Source organism: Prorops nasuta, unplaced genomic scaffold (genome assembly GCF_024137725.1).
Source record: "Prorops nasuta isolate Cenicafe-Biocafe unplaced genomic scaffold, Cenicafe_Pnas_1.2 PNAS00005, whole genome shotgun sequence".
In the NCBI taxonomy this organism is placed as follows: domain Eukaryota; kingdom Metazoa; phylum Arthropoda; class Insecta; order Hymenoptera; family Bethylidae; genus Prorops; species Prorops nasuta.
The window spans coordinates 1,654,630-1,673,101 of NW_027116802.1; the positions used below are offsets into that span (position 1 = coordinate 1,654,630).

General features: G+C 37.6%; 1 protein-coding gene across 21 annotated transcripts in view; it reads right to left on the bottom strand.

Annotated features, from left to right (window-relative positions):
- Window positions 1–18,472, bottom strand: part of Csk (C-terminal Src kinase) — a 278,720-nt gene that overhangs the window by 187,218 nt on the left and 73,030 nt on the right. For all 21 annotated transcript variants that reach the window (XR_010822617.1, XR_010822618.1, XM_066727075.1 and 18 more), the window contains one exon: window positions 6,370–6,759. Coding sequence is in view for 19 of the 21 variants with exons in the window: in XM_066727075.1 (XP_066583172.1) it covers window positions 6,370–6,725 (356 nt within the window). In the remaining 2 variants the exon portion in view is untranslated. The remainder of the gene's footprint in view (window positions 1–6,369; window positions 6,760–18,472) is intronic.

Below are 18,472 nucleotides of genomic sequence, written 5' to 3' on the forward strand. Positions count from 1 at the left end.
TATTTATTAAAATCCTTTCTTTCTTTCCTTTTATTCGTTTTTTAAAAATATTTATCTTTCTGTATTTCTTCAAAATACAGGTTAATTTAGGTTTTGACAGCTCTTTTGACGTCAAAGGGATAGCCGATCTAAAATTTGACGGTGTCCACTAGAATTCCCTAGATAACCCCTTGCCTCTCTTATCCCCACTGCCCCTCGCCTGACGCAAGATTATTGAGCAATAGTGTACGACGCATACGCACAGGAGCTGGCTCAGCAGTTAACCCGGCTTCACGCTTTAGCTCGAGAACGGGAAATCCAAGCAAAGGGAAAATCTAAGGAATACTATGATCGGAACGCCGCTGTTGTCTCCTATTCTCCTGGAGACTTGGTCTACGTCTTCCGAGAACCTAGAAAACATAAACTAGACTCCCAGTATATCGGGCCATATGTCATTGAAACGATCAACGACAAGCATAACGCTATCCTCCTTACTAATTCCGGAACCTCCATCACGAAACATCTGGACAAATTGAAGCCTGCCTCCATACCCCCCGGCCCTACACCTATCTCTACTAACCACAAAATCTAACGCCTATACGACTTTCTTTTATAGAACGACTCTTGGCTATGAGTAGCCTTTACTAGTGACTATTGGTAAAAGACAGCTTTTGCTCTCTTATTCTTGTAACTCTGTATCCGGTTCCCTGCAGCTATTGTAATATCTACCACCTCGCCACCTTATGCATGTATCATCAGACCGCTCCAAATACTACAGCACCTAGGAAGGACTATACCCAGGACACTGCTCGCCTCCGGAAACCTCTGTCATACCCTGACCTCCTCGCCTAAGACCAGTTGCCCCCCCATCTCGTTCAACTGACAGCTTAAGGAAATCGAAAGGAAGGAATTTGTCCAATAAGTCAACATCAGAACCTCTTTCGTTTTCCAGTCAAAGCCTCCCGGGAAGTTCCCCTTCCTCTCCCTTACCCATCTAATTCGTAATCCTCGATCGCGGAACCCCGACGCAGGACGCTGTCCCTGAAAAAACCTCTACTCTTCCTCCCCGATCTTCTACCCCATAAACTCACCCATCTCCTACTTTAAATAGCGAATGGTAATGAGGATTGGAAGCAAGGGAAATCGTTAATAACCACAATCAGAATTCCTTTTTCTTTTTTTCCTTCTGTGTATTGTTACATCCGTGGTCATTATTACAAAATTGAAAGAAACTTAAAATAATATTTTTTGTTTTTTTTCCTCTTGTTATTGTCCCCCTGCTCCTTAGAACCCGTGTATTCCCAGGACCTCCTCCTCGGTCGGTCAGTTCCGGCTCGTCGTTGGACCATCTGTCCTCCACCTGAGGGTTCGGCCGCAACCACCTGGAGTCCTGCATCCACCGGACCCCCAAGAAGTCGAAGTCCTCGCGGAACAACCACTCCTCGCCTAGCCGATCCAATAACCAAGAGTTGTTCTCCCTAAGGTCCCTCCTTTCCATCCGGACAGCCCTCATCTCCCCTAGGTCTAACAACAACGCTAAAAAAGGAAAAAGGGGCATTTCGTCCAATATACCTCTAATCCCCACTTGATGGAAAATTTCTTTTCCTTCAGTTGAAACCTCTACTCACCCCCTCGCGACCGAACCAGCACGCTCCTCCAGTGCTTCCTTCCTCTATACATTACTGGACCTCTCATCATGATATCCACAAAAAGCTGTACGCACGTCCAGGAAAACACGAGCCCGTCTGGCTTGCAGTTAATTACGGTACAATATCGTTCCTCACCAAAACTTCACTTTTATACCAAATTTCCCACTCCGCTCACGATTGCAAAACCACTTCGTGACGCACGAGATTCACTGCACCACACGACCGAAATCGCCATAACGACCATTATAAATATATTATTTATAATGATGTTAAGCGTCACGCCGATCTCCTGGACCAATGCATACAACATCACTCACTTGAAACACAACCCCGGTATCTTCTTCGAAAAAATCGCAACCCTCCAGTACTATCCCGTACTATGGAGGGTCGCCACAACCATTGACATCACCAGTTTGACTAGCCAAGCCCCTAATCTCGGAAAGTTCTATGACACACTCTTCTATGTGTGCAAGGGCAACATCTCTTGCATCAATGATAGTAAACTTGAAGAGATCGGACGCAAAATTGTTGACACCGAACTTTTTGCTTCGATATTTCGCCGAGGCTTACATCCTACGGATCTTAATCGGAAGCGTAGAAGCGCTCCACTCGGATTCGTAGGAGGACTCTCTAAAACCCTTTTTGGTAGCTTGACCGAAGAAGATGGCGAATACTACACCAGCGAGGTATTAAAGCTGCAAGAGAAAGGAGTACACACCGCTCATCTGTTGGAAAAACAGACGCATGTGGTACAGTCGGAATTCTCCGCCCTGCACCTCTCTATCACTACCCTAAATAACCATACCCAAGAGCTTCAAGAACAAACCAAGGCCTTGGCCGACGCTATCGCTCTCACCGATGATGCCCTTGAACAGGAAAAACACGCGAGGGTACATCGAGATTACATCCGACAAATGGAAATGTATGCCGATCAATACAGGACCAGCATTCTATTCCTTGTGGATGCTGTTCTTTTCGCTCGTCGTGGAGTCTTACACCCCATGATACTAACACCCACCCGGTTACAACAAGCTTTGCAAGAAGCCACCCACAGGACCGGATTTTCCCTACCTTTCGACGAAGAGGAACTAATGATGGAGGACATCCAGGAACTCTCTCACCTACATGTTAATCATTACAAAGGACAATTAGTGGTCGTAATTGAAATCCCTCTCCTCAACAAAGAAGAATACCATCTGTATAAAACCTATCCTTACCCTACCCACCATAATCGTCCCGATAATCAAACTATCACCACCTTTATTCAACCTACACATCCTTACCTAGCAGTCTCCTCTTCCCAACGCTTCTACACCCCCATCCCTTCCGAATCTCTATCCCACTGCCTCCATCACCTGAAAACCTACTATTGTGCTCCTGGAGCACCTCTTCATAAGATCGCGTATAACCAGGAATGCGAATTATCCATCCTCCAGCATCATGACACTACCCAATGGACTGGTTGTGACATTAGAGTTGCCTTTTTCACCGGTCCCTTCTGGACACCTTTGGTCCAACCCCGAACCTGGTTATACTCTCTACCAAAACCCGAACAAATCACCCTCATCTGCCAAGGAAACGTAAGGGGAACTGAAACCATCCTTGGAGATGGAATTATACAATTAGAAGCTGGATGCTTCGCGGATACTACATCTACTCAGCTGCGATCTGTGCAAACTCTAATGGTGACCGATGTGACCCACTTTGAAGCCCTAGAGCCAATGCCTCTCCCTGAACTTCTACCCGAAGGTCACATACCAGCCCTACAAAAATTAATAAAGATACAGCCTATTAAAAGTAAACCACTGGCAGATTGGGATCTATCCAAAAACAGTATAGCCCTCAAGGACATAGCCCGAGAAGCAAAGGACCTGCAGAAACAAGATTCAACTACCTTCAAAGCATCCATCATCTCATATGCTTCATCTGGATCTCTTTTCATACTCATCATATTAATTGCTGCGGCCCTGTGGTTTAAACGAAATCCGACACCTGCGCTTACCAGCCCGACGTCAACCACCTCTATCAGAGTTCAAGGCACTCCAACGATAGCAGCCGAAAGCATGCCAATGCTTCCGGTACGCACCGTCAGCATGCCGTTACAACAACCTATTCGACATTTGCAGAGTCTGCCATACCTGGAACCACTAGCAATACCACGGGACTCGCTACCCTTTAGTTAATGCACATCAAATTCCTCTAGAAATTTTCGGCAGTTGGCTTGACCCATACTTCTCATCCTGGAAACATTGACCTCCACAGGACAATGTTTCTTCTAAGGGGGGAGGTGTAACGTAGGGGTCAGCCACCTCGCCGAACCAAAGTAGATCGCACGCGTCCGTGTGCAATACCGGTAGTATTGCACATTGCTGACGCCCGGAATTCCTTTCCGGAAATGCGTAAATCCTTAGGTGTCGGCCGTGGATGTAGAGACTTTTTGGTCGTCATGTGTCGAAAGATCATGGCGCTACTGACGACACATGACCTATTAAGCCTCCTACATATATGCGAGTTCCGCGACCCTCGAGTCGAGTCTTATTCTGTGCAAGCTTAGCCGCTGCCGCATCATCCGCGTTCCAAGGTCGTAACTCTAGTGTTCGTTCCACGGGAGCAGAGTACTCCACCATATTCTAACAAATCTCTTGCCCAGTCGCCGTGTACTGGTAGTTAAGTCTAGTATAATTCAATCCGAACCAAGTCGTGTAGAAATTGTCGCGAGTGTGCATCTTTCAGTCGTGCCTAACACGTACCGTTCTGGAAGACAACACATACTACCACGAACTGATCATAATTAATTAAGTGCGAGTAATCCACAACCATAGGAGAGTCTAGTCTCTCCAATAGTTGTGACGAATAGTAAATAATCCTGCGAATGCTGATGCAGCATATTTAGTGTTTACTGTAAGTACATTTGTAATATCTGAAAATACATAGTTTTGTGTCAAATCTGCTGTTCCAATGTGTGTTTATACACACTATCATTCACCCCGAATCCTGCCAATTCATTACATTCTTACCGCTCGGAGTGTAATACTTAGTTCATTGTACTGTGAGTCGCAAAGCTCGATCGGCGTTTCTACTGACCCAGACTGTAGTGTCGAGTCAGCGCGAAACACGACCGACAGGCGACCACGACTACCCAGTACGTAACATGCCCATGTGGCAACTATTATATGGTACATTGGATATGCTCGATATCAAAGGGTTATAAACTATCCAGTTGGAAGTTTGGTAAATACAGTTAGAGATGCAGCAAATAGAGGTAATCAGGAAAATTTTGATGGAGTAGAGATTGTGATAGAAGATAAATGAAGCTAGAAGTTCACGTGCACGCACATATGACAAATATGTAAATGATTAATTAATCTCCATGTAGTGCACCTTGAGTAATACCAATACCAACGGTACGATTTTTATATGTATAATAATAATTAGATAATTAATTATAGTTATAGTAAAGAGAGATAGAGTGAGACAGGGATATTTATAAGTATATTCATATATTCATTTCGTGAAACAGCGTGGTACAACTATAGGTTTTGATTGAAAAAAGTTGCAACTTTAAACTTTTCGGAGCGGAAAATTAATTGAATTTAGAGAGTCATTCTCATTGAGGCTTCTGTTCAAGACATCGAAGGCTGTAACATATTTCAGTTTCATCCAATTTAACCGGAGTCTTATTTCCATAAAATCCTTGTAGGTTTTTTATATAGTATTTTGCAAAACTTTCCACGTCGGCTTTAAGAATATGTAAAAAACAATAAGGTATCTCACTTAAAAAAATCGTTTCTATCCTTATATAGCCATCGCATGATACTTCAAAGTCAATTGAATACCACCATAATAAGGTTTAGGAATACAAGAATGTACGTATTTTTTTTTATCATTCATATTTTTCTAAATAATATAAGGGAGAGACTTTACGAGCAACCTGTATATTACCTTTGAGAATAGATATTTTAACATTGAAATTAACTCTTTATTGTGCAGAGTATCTACTAGTATATAATATGCACGTGGATCAGGCGAGTTTTGTAAGCGACCTCTATAGTGGCCGCACCCGTTCTCTATAAGTTAATAAAAAAGTAAGCAAAAAGGACGTAGCTCACTGTACCATCTCTACTCGCGCGCGCGAACGTTGTAAAAGATTAATGTGTGTGATAAATTAAGATAGGTTTATGGATCACGTGTAATGGTACATTCTGAAGTTGAAATAGGAACTGCTTTAACATATGCATTGCTTTCGAATAATGGAATAAACTACTACGACTGAACGGAAAATGTACTATTTTTGAGACGCAAAAAGCAAAAACTGTGGTGTTTTTTTTTAATCGGATAGAAAATTGAATGTGATCTAGCTTTTTAAATAAATGCAAAAATTATATGAAATCTTGAACTTCTTATTTATACATTGTAAAACAAAAAGGACAAACAATCAGCTCATCGGTACAACAGACTTAAAATAGTAAGAAACCGTCCATCTCTTCTCTATTTACCCTATTTCACTTCATTTATAATGTTAAAGATAATAGTTTTCTCTCCGTATATACAACTCGCAGATAAAGAGTTAAAAATTCGTTCATTTGGTAACTGCTAGGCAAGTGAAAACTTTTATGCAATATGGTTAATAGTTAACAACTTAAATAAACTTTTTATGCGTATATGCTTTCAAGCTTTTTAAGTATAGTGAGCCATATATAAATATATATATATATATATATAAGGATTGTAATATACGTACGGCATGGCATTTAGCTTAACTTCGTGCCTAGAGTTAGCCGATAAGACGTTTGTATTTCCAGGATTACTAAGATTTGAGGTAAGAATCACTGCTGGGGTCGTGGCATTCAGGTGCGTCGTTAGGTTTGTGGAAGTAACGCTCGAATGAGTATTCATCGTAGGGGAAACAGGATGGGACGGAATATTACTTGATGGTAAATTAGAAGGAACCGTGTGTTGAGTGGTATTTTGTAAGAGGGCATGGGACGTTATGTTCAATGGTATGGTATGATGATTTTGGTTGCCATCCAGTTTTGTTTGTTGTGCCGGTGCTGATACGTTCGGATATCCGCCACCCGCATTGTAGTAAGTTGGCATTGTTTGTATCTGATTTCTGGTTGCCTCCGATCACCTAAAACAATTTAGAAATTAATTATTTCCTATATTATCGTCAAAAAATTATGTTTTTTTTTATCTTCAATTTATGTCCATGAAGTACATAATAATTTAACGGTTCAGTAGCATAAATACAATTTTTATATTTTATTGCACACTTTCATAGACTATATTCCTCATAAAATTTTTAATAATCGTCTTAAATTTACGAAGTTTAAGTTGGCTGTAAATATCCATGTTCGAGATCAGGGAAAGCAGAAAAATAAATTGCCTTCTGCTCGGTTCCCTATCTCACTTGACCCAGAGTCGACAGATAGACCGCCAGCGTCGGTAGCGTCTAGTCTGCTCACTCTGTCTCTCTCTATCTTTCGCCGCGGCGCGCTTGCGCATCTACTGGCCCTGGCACGTCGCGGCAGCGGCACAACTTGCACGCTTGGCCGCTAGGTGGCCAGCGCCTTGAGCAGCTCTCTATCTGGCAAGTTTAGTGTCGCGTAATTATATAGATAGGTCCTTGATAAGGACCCATCGCAGCCCAAACCCGCTCAGCAGGAGCTACCGCCGCAGCAACCGAGCACCGCTAGCCAACAGTTTTTGCGCCTTTCGGCACCACCGTCTCACCAGGTATTTTTGATGCCTCACCGGCAGCACCTCTACCAGCGAACTCTTCTGGGTAGAGTCTTGTGGTAAGTATCACCCAACCATCGTTGCCAACTTCGGCATTTTGATTATACTACACTGTACAGTGATGCCAGAATGAAGCTTTTAGCAACGAAAATGTAGCTTGATTGTGGCATCACTGTACAGCGTAGTATATTCAAAATGGCGGAGTTGGCAACGCTGAAACCAACCACCCACCGCCTTCCAAGAGGGGACTTCCCCTCTGCGGCACTCTCCTCCCTCCTGAGGGAGCTTTCACCGGGGACTACCCGGCAGTGCTGTTAGATCGTGCCGGATTTCTCTCCCCACCACGCGACCGTAGTCTCACTAACACACGGTCAGCCGGTAGCATCTGTGAGACATCCCTACTCATGCGCCACTCCCTAGTCACGCACACCATTGCAGCGATACGTGCGTGTTTCGCCTGTCTTCGCTGGGTCTCGGTCGGATTCGGCACAACTGGAGAGCGAGAGAGAGAGAGAGAGCAGTATAGTTTTCTCGGCCCTCTCACTCTCTCCCGATCTTGACTGTCTCTTATCCAAGGAAGTGTGGCAAAATCCTTTTCGGCCAGCACGGCGAGTGTAGTCCAGTCAAATCAATAAAAATAATTACAACAAAATCGTAAATTTTGTTTTGTTTTTTTTTAAGTGGTAAATCCTAAGGAGCGAAAATTTGCAAAATTCAAACTCCTAAGAGGTTTGCTAACGGAGGGGGGGGGGGGGTGAAAAAGGGGTAACCAAAAATGATTCGACTCCTGTACTTCGTAAAATAACAATTTTTTCTATTTAACTTAGAAAAATATTCTCTACAACTATTATTGGACAATATTTTTGTAGCGAAATCGGTTAAAAAGTTATTCAGGAAAAGGAATACAAATTTTGCAATGTTAACTTATTTAATTAAATATTTTGAATCCGGCTATTTTAATCGAAAATAAGTTTAAATATTTTTTGTAGGGTATTTAATTAGCTAGAATCCTAGTTAGTTAAAATATGATTTTTGTGAAATGGAACTTTAGGTAGGGTGCATCGCGCGAAGTTTATTATTTTAATGACTTATTTTGCTCAGCGAATGAAGTACACATCTTTACTTGCTATTCTTTACGTTCAAACATTGAGCTCCTCGTGTTTTTAATATATTTACGAAAAATGCTTTAAATATAATAAACGTTTTTCCACCCTACCCTGGAGGTAGAGTTCGAGGCGCATTTTTTTTTTAACGTGATATCCCCAGAAGTTATATTCTACAGGAATGCTTTTTTAGCCAACTTTAACACAATTATAACGAAATTTGTTAAACGGCACACTGCCAAGACGCGCATTTGGAAACATTGGTGGCCTGGCCTAGTTTTGGCAAAATCGTCGGATAGTATTTTATTTTAGTATTATAATCTGCTAATAATTGCATTTTTTATTTATTATTGAGTCCAATATGTTAATGGTTATTTAAAAAAAAAAATCCTTGCAATGAAAAAAGATTAAAAAATTTTAAACTTCGCCAAGACTCGACCACGAGCCCGCTGCGTGACAAACGGCAACCTTACCATCTACGCTATAGCGCTCTTTTGGTGTACCAGAGGCAAAACAGCTTTTTAAAGACTTACTACAATTCTTTCATTAACCCGTCATAAACGATCAAGAATTAGCAGCAATAATAATTACATATATTTACAAACTATTATTGCACTAAATTTATTATGTTTTTCATTTGAAGCATACATTTTGCATGAAGATACGACAGTTTAAGGGTGTTTATGCAATACTCTAAATACAAAAATATTCATACGCTCAATTATCATAAATCAATTTAGTAATCTTATAATATATGTTACGTCTAATCGAATAATTTAAGGTAATTGAGCGTATGAATACTTTTGTATTTAGAGTATTGCATAAACACCCTTAAACTGTCGTATCTTCATGCAAAATGTATGCTTCAAATGAAAAACATAATAAATTTAGTGCAATAATAGTGTGTAAATATATGTAATTATTATTGCTGCTAATTCTTGATCGTTTATGACGGGTTAATGAAAGAATTGTAGTAAGTCTTTAAAAAGCTGTTTTGCCTTTGGTACATCAAAAGAGCGCTATAGCGCAGTTGGTAAGGTTGCCGTTTGTCACGCAGCGGGTTTGTGGTCGAGTCTTGGCGAAGTTAAAATTTTTTAATTTTTTTTTCATTGCAAGGATTTTTTTTTTTTAATAACCATTAACATATTGGACTCAATAATAAATAAAAAATGCAATTATTAGAAGATTATAATACTAAAATAAAATACTATCCGACGATTTTGGCAAAACTAGGCCAGGCCACTAATGTTTCCAAATGCGCGTCTTGGCAGTGTTCCGTTTAACAAATTTCGTTATAATTGTTTTAAAGTTGGCTAAAAAAGCATTACTGTAGAATATAACTTCTGGGGATATCACGTTAAAAAAAATGCACCTCCAACTCTACCTCCAGGGTAGGGTAGAAAAAAGTTTATTATTTAAAGCATTTTTCGTAAATATATTAAAAACACGAGGAACTCAATGTTTGAACGTAAAGAATAGCAAGTAAAGATGTGTACTTCATTCGTTGAACAAAATAAGTCATTAAAATAATAAACTTCGCGCGATGTATCCTACTTAAGTTTCCATTTCACAAAAATCATATTTTAACTAACTAGGATTCTAGCTAATTAAATACCCTACAAAAAATATTTAAACTTATTTTCGATTAAAATAGCCGGATTCAAAATATTAAATTAAATAAGTTAGCATTGCAAAATTTGTATTCCTGTTTCCTGAATAACTTTTTAACCGATTTCGCTACAAAAAATATTGTCCAATAATAGTTGTAGAGAATATTTTTCTAATTTAAATGGAAAAAATTGTTATTCTACGAAGTACAGGGGTCGATTTTTGGTTATTCCTTTTTCACCCCCCCCCCCCCCCCCGTTATCAAACATCTTAGGAGTTTGAATTTTGCACAGTTTCGCTCCTTAGGATTTACCACTTAAAAAAAAAAAAAAAATTTACGATTTTGTTGTAATTATTTTTATTGATTTGACTGGACTACACTCGCCGTGCTGGCTGAAAAGAATTTTGCCACGCTTCCTTGTCTAAGAGACAGTCAAGATCGGGAGAGAGAGAGAGGACCGAGAAAACTATACTGCTCTCTCTCGCTCTGCAGTTGTGCAGAATCCGTCCCAGATCCAGCGAAGGCAGGCGAGACACGCACGTATCGCTGCAATAGTGTGCGTGACTAGGGAGTGGCGCATGAGTAGGGATGTCTCACAGATGCTACCGGCTGACCGTGTGTTAGTGAGACTACGGTCGCGTGGTGGGGAGAGAAATCCGGCACGATCTAACAGCACTGCTGCCCGGGAGAAATCCACCCTCTCCTTCCCCTACCACACTGCCTCCGAGGACTCTTTCGGACCCAGTGTTCCTACCCGTAAATCCAGGGCTCTCGCAAAAGTCGGGTAGTGGGGAGGGGTAAACTCACCCTAGGGGTTGGGGTGGCTCGGAGCCACTAGAGCTCGTGGAGAAGGAGGCTGCGGGGTAAGGGGATTTCCCCTTCCCCAAACCACTTCTCCACTTTTCCTCCCTTCCGTGGCTGGGGAATACCCCAGGTAAATTATCCAGTCTGGGAGTGGACTTAAGTCCGCGATCGGACCTAGGGATTTTCCCTTCCTTTGGTTCTTCGGAAACTTCTTAGGAAGAAAGTCCCTAGGATTTTGACGGGGACAAATTCCGTAGGCGCGCGATAATTCTAAGTCGCGTACTAACGATTCTTTCTACTTTGTACATATTGTAAAAATTTTTTGTAAATTATTTATTTTGTTTTTATTGAATAAACATTCCTTCCTGTCTGTTAAATTGTGTTTGAAGCTTTATTTCGGAAAAAACCTTCCCACCCGACCACAGGTTTGGAGCCTTCTTGGACACTGTTTCGCACAGTCCAAAAATGAACATCAGTACCGTGTAACCTAAACTTACCTTTCCACCTGGTATTTAACGCTTTACGGACGAGAGGCGATTCCTATATAATCTCCATTTATCGGGGAATGATAAGTTTTGTCGTCCGCAAAGGTTTAAACCATTTTAAGTTACATAATAAAGTCATTTATTTGATATATCAAATAACAGATTTGTAAGAGCAAGAAAATTTGAAAATAAGCTAACGTACTAATGTATGACTGCGCAAAATGATTAGCGCCGTATTTGGAAGACGACAGTTGTAACTGAGACCTAGACGTGAGTGGACGTATTGGCTCCAATAAAGTAAATGTTAAATTACCGAATCTGATTTATTTTATATTATTAATTCTTGAAGAACATTTAAACCAAATTTATCCCTTACAATCAACAGAAGTGGGATTAGTGACCGGTATAATACGTGAGCTGAAGACCGCGCAAAATCTCTGAAACAATGCCGATAACTTGAAGAAAATGGCGGTGGGTGACCGCAAAATTATCGAAAATCGAGCATAGCAGGTTAAAAGGAATCAGCGTATAAATGGAAACTTGTTGATGCGGTCAGATGTAACGATAAAACATTTTACCATAGAATCGGATCAACGAAGATCAGAAGTCTATTTTGCGTGTGTCTTGTAAAAACGGTTCAAGTAGCTGGATTAAGCTAAAGCACATATTGGTCAGAAATTGGAAATGTATGAAAGAGAAGTCAACTCGGTTAATTTGTGTAAGGCTATAGAGAGAGGAATATTCGAAAAGTTGCTTAAATAAACAGCCAAGATGTCTAATCCAAACGAGTGGGAAATCGTGTGTCCTCTAAACGAAAATAGTAAACTTATAGCTATCCCGATAAGCAGCGAAGGCTACCACGTCGTTGTATCTTGAAATATTGTATACAGCGACAAGGTGATAGGCAAAATGAGGGAATCGAGTTAGTTTACAGTAGCCGAATTGAAATTGAAACTGCAAAAACGGAAGCTTCTATCGAGTGGCGCCAAAGCGGAGCTAATAGCACGATTAGAAGCTACAGATCCTAACGTTGAATGGAGGAAGGATGAAGACTCAACAGGAGAAGCTATGAGGAGTGACATATGTCCAACTGGACAGATGATCGAAGAGCTGGACGATGTTGAGTTGGAGCGTAAGGAGCTAGCTATAGCACGAAAGGAACAATAATTATTACAGCGAGAATTCGATCTGGTTCGTCGTAAACTGGCGATAGAGAGGATGAGCGGTAATACAGGTAAGCGACCAAATGTATCGCAAAATATAACTCGGGATACCCCGAGAACTGACATTAAAATGTTAGAGGGGCTGATTAGTGATTTTAGTGCGGCTCAAGACACTTTTTGGAAGTGGGAGAAACATATTCAGCTAATTAAGTCCACTTATAGTTTAGATGACAACTCGGTATTATTAATAGCAGGATCGAATTTTAAAGGATCGGTATTAGAATTGTTTCAGTCCAAACCTGAACATCTTGAGCTAAATTGGGATCAATTAGTAGAAGAAATAAGAAAGATGTATGGTAGTCGACTCAGCAGGCTTGTATTAAGAAGGGCTTTTGAAAATAGGCAATGGAAATCGGAAGAAACATTTGCAAGCTACTATCACGAGAAAACGATTCTAGGGAATTGGGTACCAATACCAGAAGAAGAAATGGTGGAATATCTTTTAGAAGGGATACCAAATTCTATATTGCGTAATCAAACAAGCGTCCAGAACTTTGAGAGTAAAGAAGACTTTTTTAAAGCGTTCGAAAGAGTGACGTTAAAGACAGCGAGAGAAGATAGACAATATGAGCAAGGTAAAGGAAATATGAAGAAAGGCAGCAACCATGACACAGTAAGAATGGAGATGGATAAACCGAACACAGCAAGAAGGTGCTATCACTGCAAGAAGGAAGGTCGCCTGAAATCTGCTTGTTCAACCTACAACAAAGAGAAGTCTGCGTGTTTCAACTTCCATCAGCCCGGACATCTAGCAAGGAATTGTCCCAAAATAGTACAGGCATCGGAGCAAATCAACAATATCGAAACTGACCAATGAGAGGACAGCTACTTTAAGTACTTTTCATATAAATATATTTGAAAATAGGGAGGGGTAAAAATAACAGTAAGCTTTATACCCTATTAGATGCGGGAAGCCCAGTTAGTTTTGTTAAATTAAAATATGTTCCCAGTAATAACATTGAACCACGAGATGACGAATACAATAAATTTAAAGGTATAAATAGTAGTGGTTTAGTTGTATTAGGTATTACAGTTGTAGAACTACAAATGAATTCTAAATTAAGCAGGAAATTAACGCTACGAGTGGTACCAGATCATACCACGGTAACTTCGGTAGTTTTAGGTAGAGACGCATTATGTGAATTAGGCTTAGGACTCAGCGAGATTAAGGGGATGTATTGCGCGTCAAGAAAGTACTTCCAAATTATCTTCTACAATTTTAAAAATTTGAATATATTCATAGGGACCAAATTGGCTCGTATTGATCTGCTTAATTAACGTAAAAGCTTATTTTTTGGATTAAAAAAAAATTTTTTTTAAATCGGATATTAATAATAATCAAGAGACACGGTAGTGTCTCGACAGCAAGTACATAAAAGTAGGTATAGACGTGTCTATACCACCGTCGAGGCACTACTGCATCTTATACACTGTTTGGCGGTCTCAATTTTTAAAATGATTTTTCTCCGTGAATGATACATTGCCATGATTTAAGTAAAGCTTTTATTGAAATGGTTTGGAACAAGCTTTTATTTGAGCCCATGAACATCAAAATCGGTCCACGGAACCGAGAGATCTCATACTCTGTTAGCTATATATATAACGAAAAAATTCATTTCTTTTCGTCATCTTCTTCTTCTTCAGCCAGAATGTATATCTCGGGCTGAAGCTGGCCGCTAAGGAAAGTGACGTCATTTTCACATCGCTTCCAACGAACTATACTCAACGACGAAACTAAAGTTTTGAACTGGTAAATAAATCGATGTAATCGATATAACTAATCCCGCGACTTGTTAACTGTCAATCCTGTCAATAGTAATGTAAGGTTATGTATATTTAATGCAGTGAGAATGCTCTTTGTTATGTTAGTGAATGTGTATAATTTTTAAAATGAAAAATAAATTCGAATAATAATGACATAAAAAGTCGACAATTATTAGATAAGTATGACATTATATTTTACTATATAGGACATTAGTATACTTTGTAGTACTTTGTGAAATTTCTTTTCCAGATAAATGAAGATAGAACATTTCTATTTTCATTGTTGAGAATAGAGTTGACTGGATGAAGTAAGATTAATATTTCAATATTTTCAACGCTGTGCCAAGAAGTATACTTTCAACATTTATGTGCCTCAATGATTATCAAGAGCATATTAATTGCAAGAATTTGTTAAAGTATTTGAAACCATACGCTAAACTTCAAGGTATTGAAATCATTAACAAAATGCATGTTTAACTTCTACTTTCTTTAAACTGAAGTGGAATTTAACTGTCCGATAGGTTATATCATATATACAACAATTATCCAGGAGACAATAAAACTTTCTTATTACTACGATTAAAGAAAAGTAGATAAATATTAGCTAATCATTATTTAATATTCAATTATAATATCAAAAAAGGATTAAAACCAAATATTTATCTACCCTTCCCTAATCAGAGTAGAAAGAAATTATTATTATCTCCAAAAAAATTATCTAAATTTAATTTCATATAAGTATAACATTGAATTTTATGATATAATATATAAATTTTTTTTTGGTACTTAATGAGATTTTATTTTAGATTGAATTATAATGACGTGTTTATTGTGTCGCATTGTGCAGGCTTGAGCTGTAATATTAACTAGAAAGAAGTCAGAAATAATATCAGTTTGCCATAGAAAGAGCCATAATGCAAAGTTAATGTTGATAGTTAAATCTAAGAAAAAGGTGGAGAAATTAACAAATTTGGAGGCCAATTCTTGATAGTGAAAGGCTTGCAGGTGGTTTTGGCCATAAACTCTTTGAAATATATAAGTCAGTTAAATAATAAATATAATGATAACATCATCTATATAGAAGTGAAACAATGAAAAGAAGTCATCATTTTAATATTTTCCATGCGACAGAAAATACAATGAATAAATTTGGGAAAATGAAAGCAGTATATCTAAAAAAGAGAGGCTTCCATTGCATCAATTTATGTATTTTCTAGTTTATAATAATGAAAATAAAATATAAATGGCACTAAAGTCGGCTGAAGAAAGTGCCATAATTCAAAGTTGTTTATGTGAGAGTAACAGCCAAGAAAATGATGGATAAATATTAGTTAATTTATAAGAAAATCCTTGAGAGTGAAGGGCTTGCAGGTGATTTTGGGTACACAATTTTGGAATTAGAAATCACATAGTTGATGAAAATTATAACAAAATCATATAGATCTGTAAATATGAAAAGAATTCATGATTGCAATATTTTACATATGATGGGGCATACAGTGAATAAATTTAGGAAGTTGAAAATTATATATCTAAAGAAGAGAGGCATCCAATGCAGGAATTGGTGTATTTCCTAGTTTACATTAATAAAAATAAAATATAAATGGCACTAGTCGGCTGGAGAAAGTGTCATAATGCAAAGTTGATATTGAGAGTGACGCTATGAAAATGATGGAAAATTAATGAATCAATTCATAAGAAAAAGCTTGAGAGTGAAGCGCTTGCAGGTGATTTTGGGCATACAATTTTGGATTTAGAACTCATATAGCTGATGAAAAGTATAATAAAAGCACGTAGATATGTAAATATGAAAGGAATTCATGATTTCAATATTTCACATGTAATAGAGCATACGGTGTGTAACTTCAAGAAACTGAAAGCAGTATACCTAAAAAACATAGGCTTCCATTGCATTACTTGGTATATATTTTACATTTTATATTTATCAAAAGAATGTATAAGTGGCACTAGCTTACCAGAGAAAGAGCCATAATGCAAAGTAGATAGTGAGAGTGACACCTAAGAAAAAGGTGGATAGGGCTAAAATTAGAAGCAAATTCTTGAAAGCGAAATGCTCTAAGGTGATTTTGGATATAAAATGTTGGAAATATAATTCAAACAGTCATTGAGTACTATGTTAAAACCTTTAAAATGTGTAATTATGATAAGAATTCATTATTGTAATATTTTGTATTTTATTTAATAGACTAATAAATTAATATTTTGAATTGAAGCTTTATATTATGGAACGATGAGGGCATTGCAAAATGTTTTGCTAGATTGAATCAGTTAAAATAATTGTTTAGTTTTAATTCCTATATTCTTACAAAACCTTATAAAATCCCACAAAAACAAGCTTCGCTTGTAAAAAAAGGACGGCAAGTACATAAGTCGTATCTAGCATGATTAATATAAGTAATATAAAATATTTTAATTAAAAACAATAGTGAAATCCAAATGTTAGGCAAGTCTAAACTTTTACCATGGCGAACATTGAAATTTGGAAAAAAGTAAATAGTAATACAAAAATTACTTGCCGGGCCCGTTGTATGCAATCGTATTAAATAGCCACATTTTTAACTTACGAGAAACAACGCTTATATTGCAAGATAGCGACTTACACATGAATATTACGGGCTCGGCAAGTAATTTTGGTATTATTATTTACTTTTTTCCAAATTTCAATGTTCGCCAAGGTAAAAATTTAGACTTGCCTAACATTTGGATTTCACTATTTTTTTTAATTAAAATATTTTATATTACTTATATGAATCATGCTAGATACGACTTATGTACTTGCCGTCCTTTTTTTACAAGCGAGGCTTGTTTTTGTGGAATTTTATAACGTTTTGTAAGAATATAGGAATTAAAACTAAACAATCATTTTAACTAATTCAATATAACAAAACATTTTGCAATGACCTCATCATTCCATAATATAAAGCTTCAATTCAAAATATTAATTTATTAGTCTATTAAATAAAATACAAAATATTACAGTAATGAATTCATATCGTAATTACACATTTTAAAGGTTTTAACATAGTACTCAATGACTGTTTGAATTATATTTCCAACATTTTATATCCAAAATCACCTTAGAGCATTTCGCTTTCAAGAATTTGCTTCTAATTTTAGCCCTATCCACCTTCTTCTTAGATGTCACTCTCACTATCTACTTTGCATTATGGCTCTTTCTCTGGTAAGCTAGTGCCACTTATACATTCTTTTGATTAATATAAAATGTAAAATATATACCAGGTAATGCAATGGAAGCCTATGTTTTTTAGGTATACTGCTTTCAGTTTCTTGAAGTTACACACCGTATGCTCTATTACATGTGAAATATTGAAATCATAAATTCCTTTCATATTTACATATCTACGTGCTTTTATTATAATTTTTATCAACTATATGAGTTCTAAATCCAAAATTGTATTCCCAAAATCACCTGCAAGCGCTTCACACTCAAGCTTTTTCTTATGAATTGGTTCATTAATTTTCCATCATTTTCATAGCGGTCACTCTCAATATCAATTTTGCATTATGACACTTTCTCCAGCCGACTAGTGCCATTTATATTTTATTTTTATTAATATAAACTAGGAAATACACCAATTCCTGCATTGGATGCCTCTCTTCTTTAGATATATAATTTTCAACTTCCTAAGATTATTCACTGTATGCCCCATCATATGTAAGATATTTGCAATCATGAATTCTTTTCATATTTACAGATGTATATGATTTTGTTATAATTTTCATTAACTATGTGATTTCTAATTCCAAAATTGTGTACCCAAAATCACCTACAAGCCCTTCACTCTCAAGAACTTTCTTATAAATTAACTAATATTTATCCATCATTTTCTTGGCTGTTACTCTCAACATCAACAACTTTGAATTATGGCACTTTCTTCGGCCGACTTTAGTGCCATTTATATTTTATTTTCCTTAATATAAACTAGAAAATACATTAATTGATGCAATGGAAGCCTCTCTTTTTTAGATATATTGCTTTCATTTCCCAAATTTATTCATTGTATTTTCTGTCGCATGGAAAATATTAAAATGATGACTTCTTTTCATTGTTTCACTTCTATATAGATGATGTTAT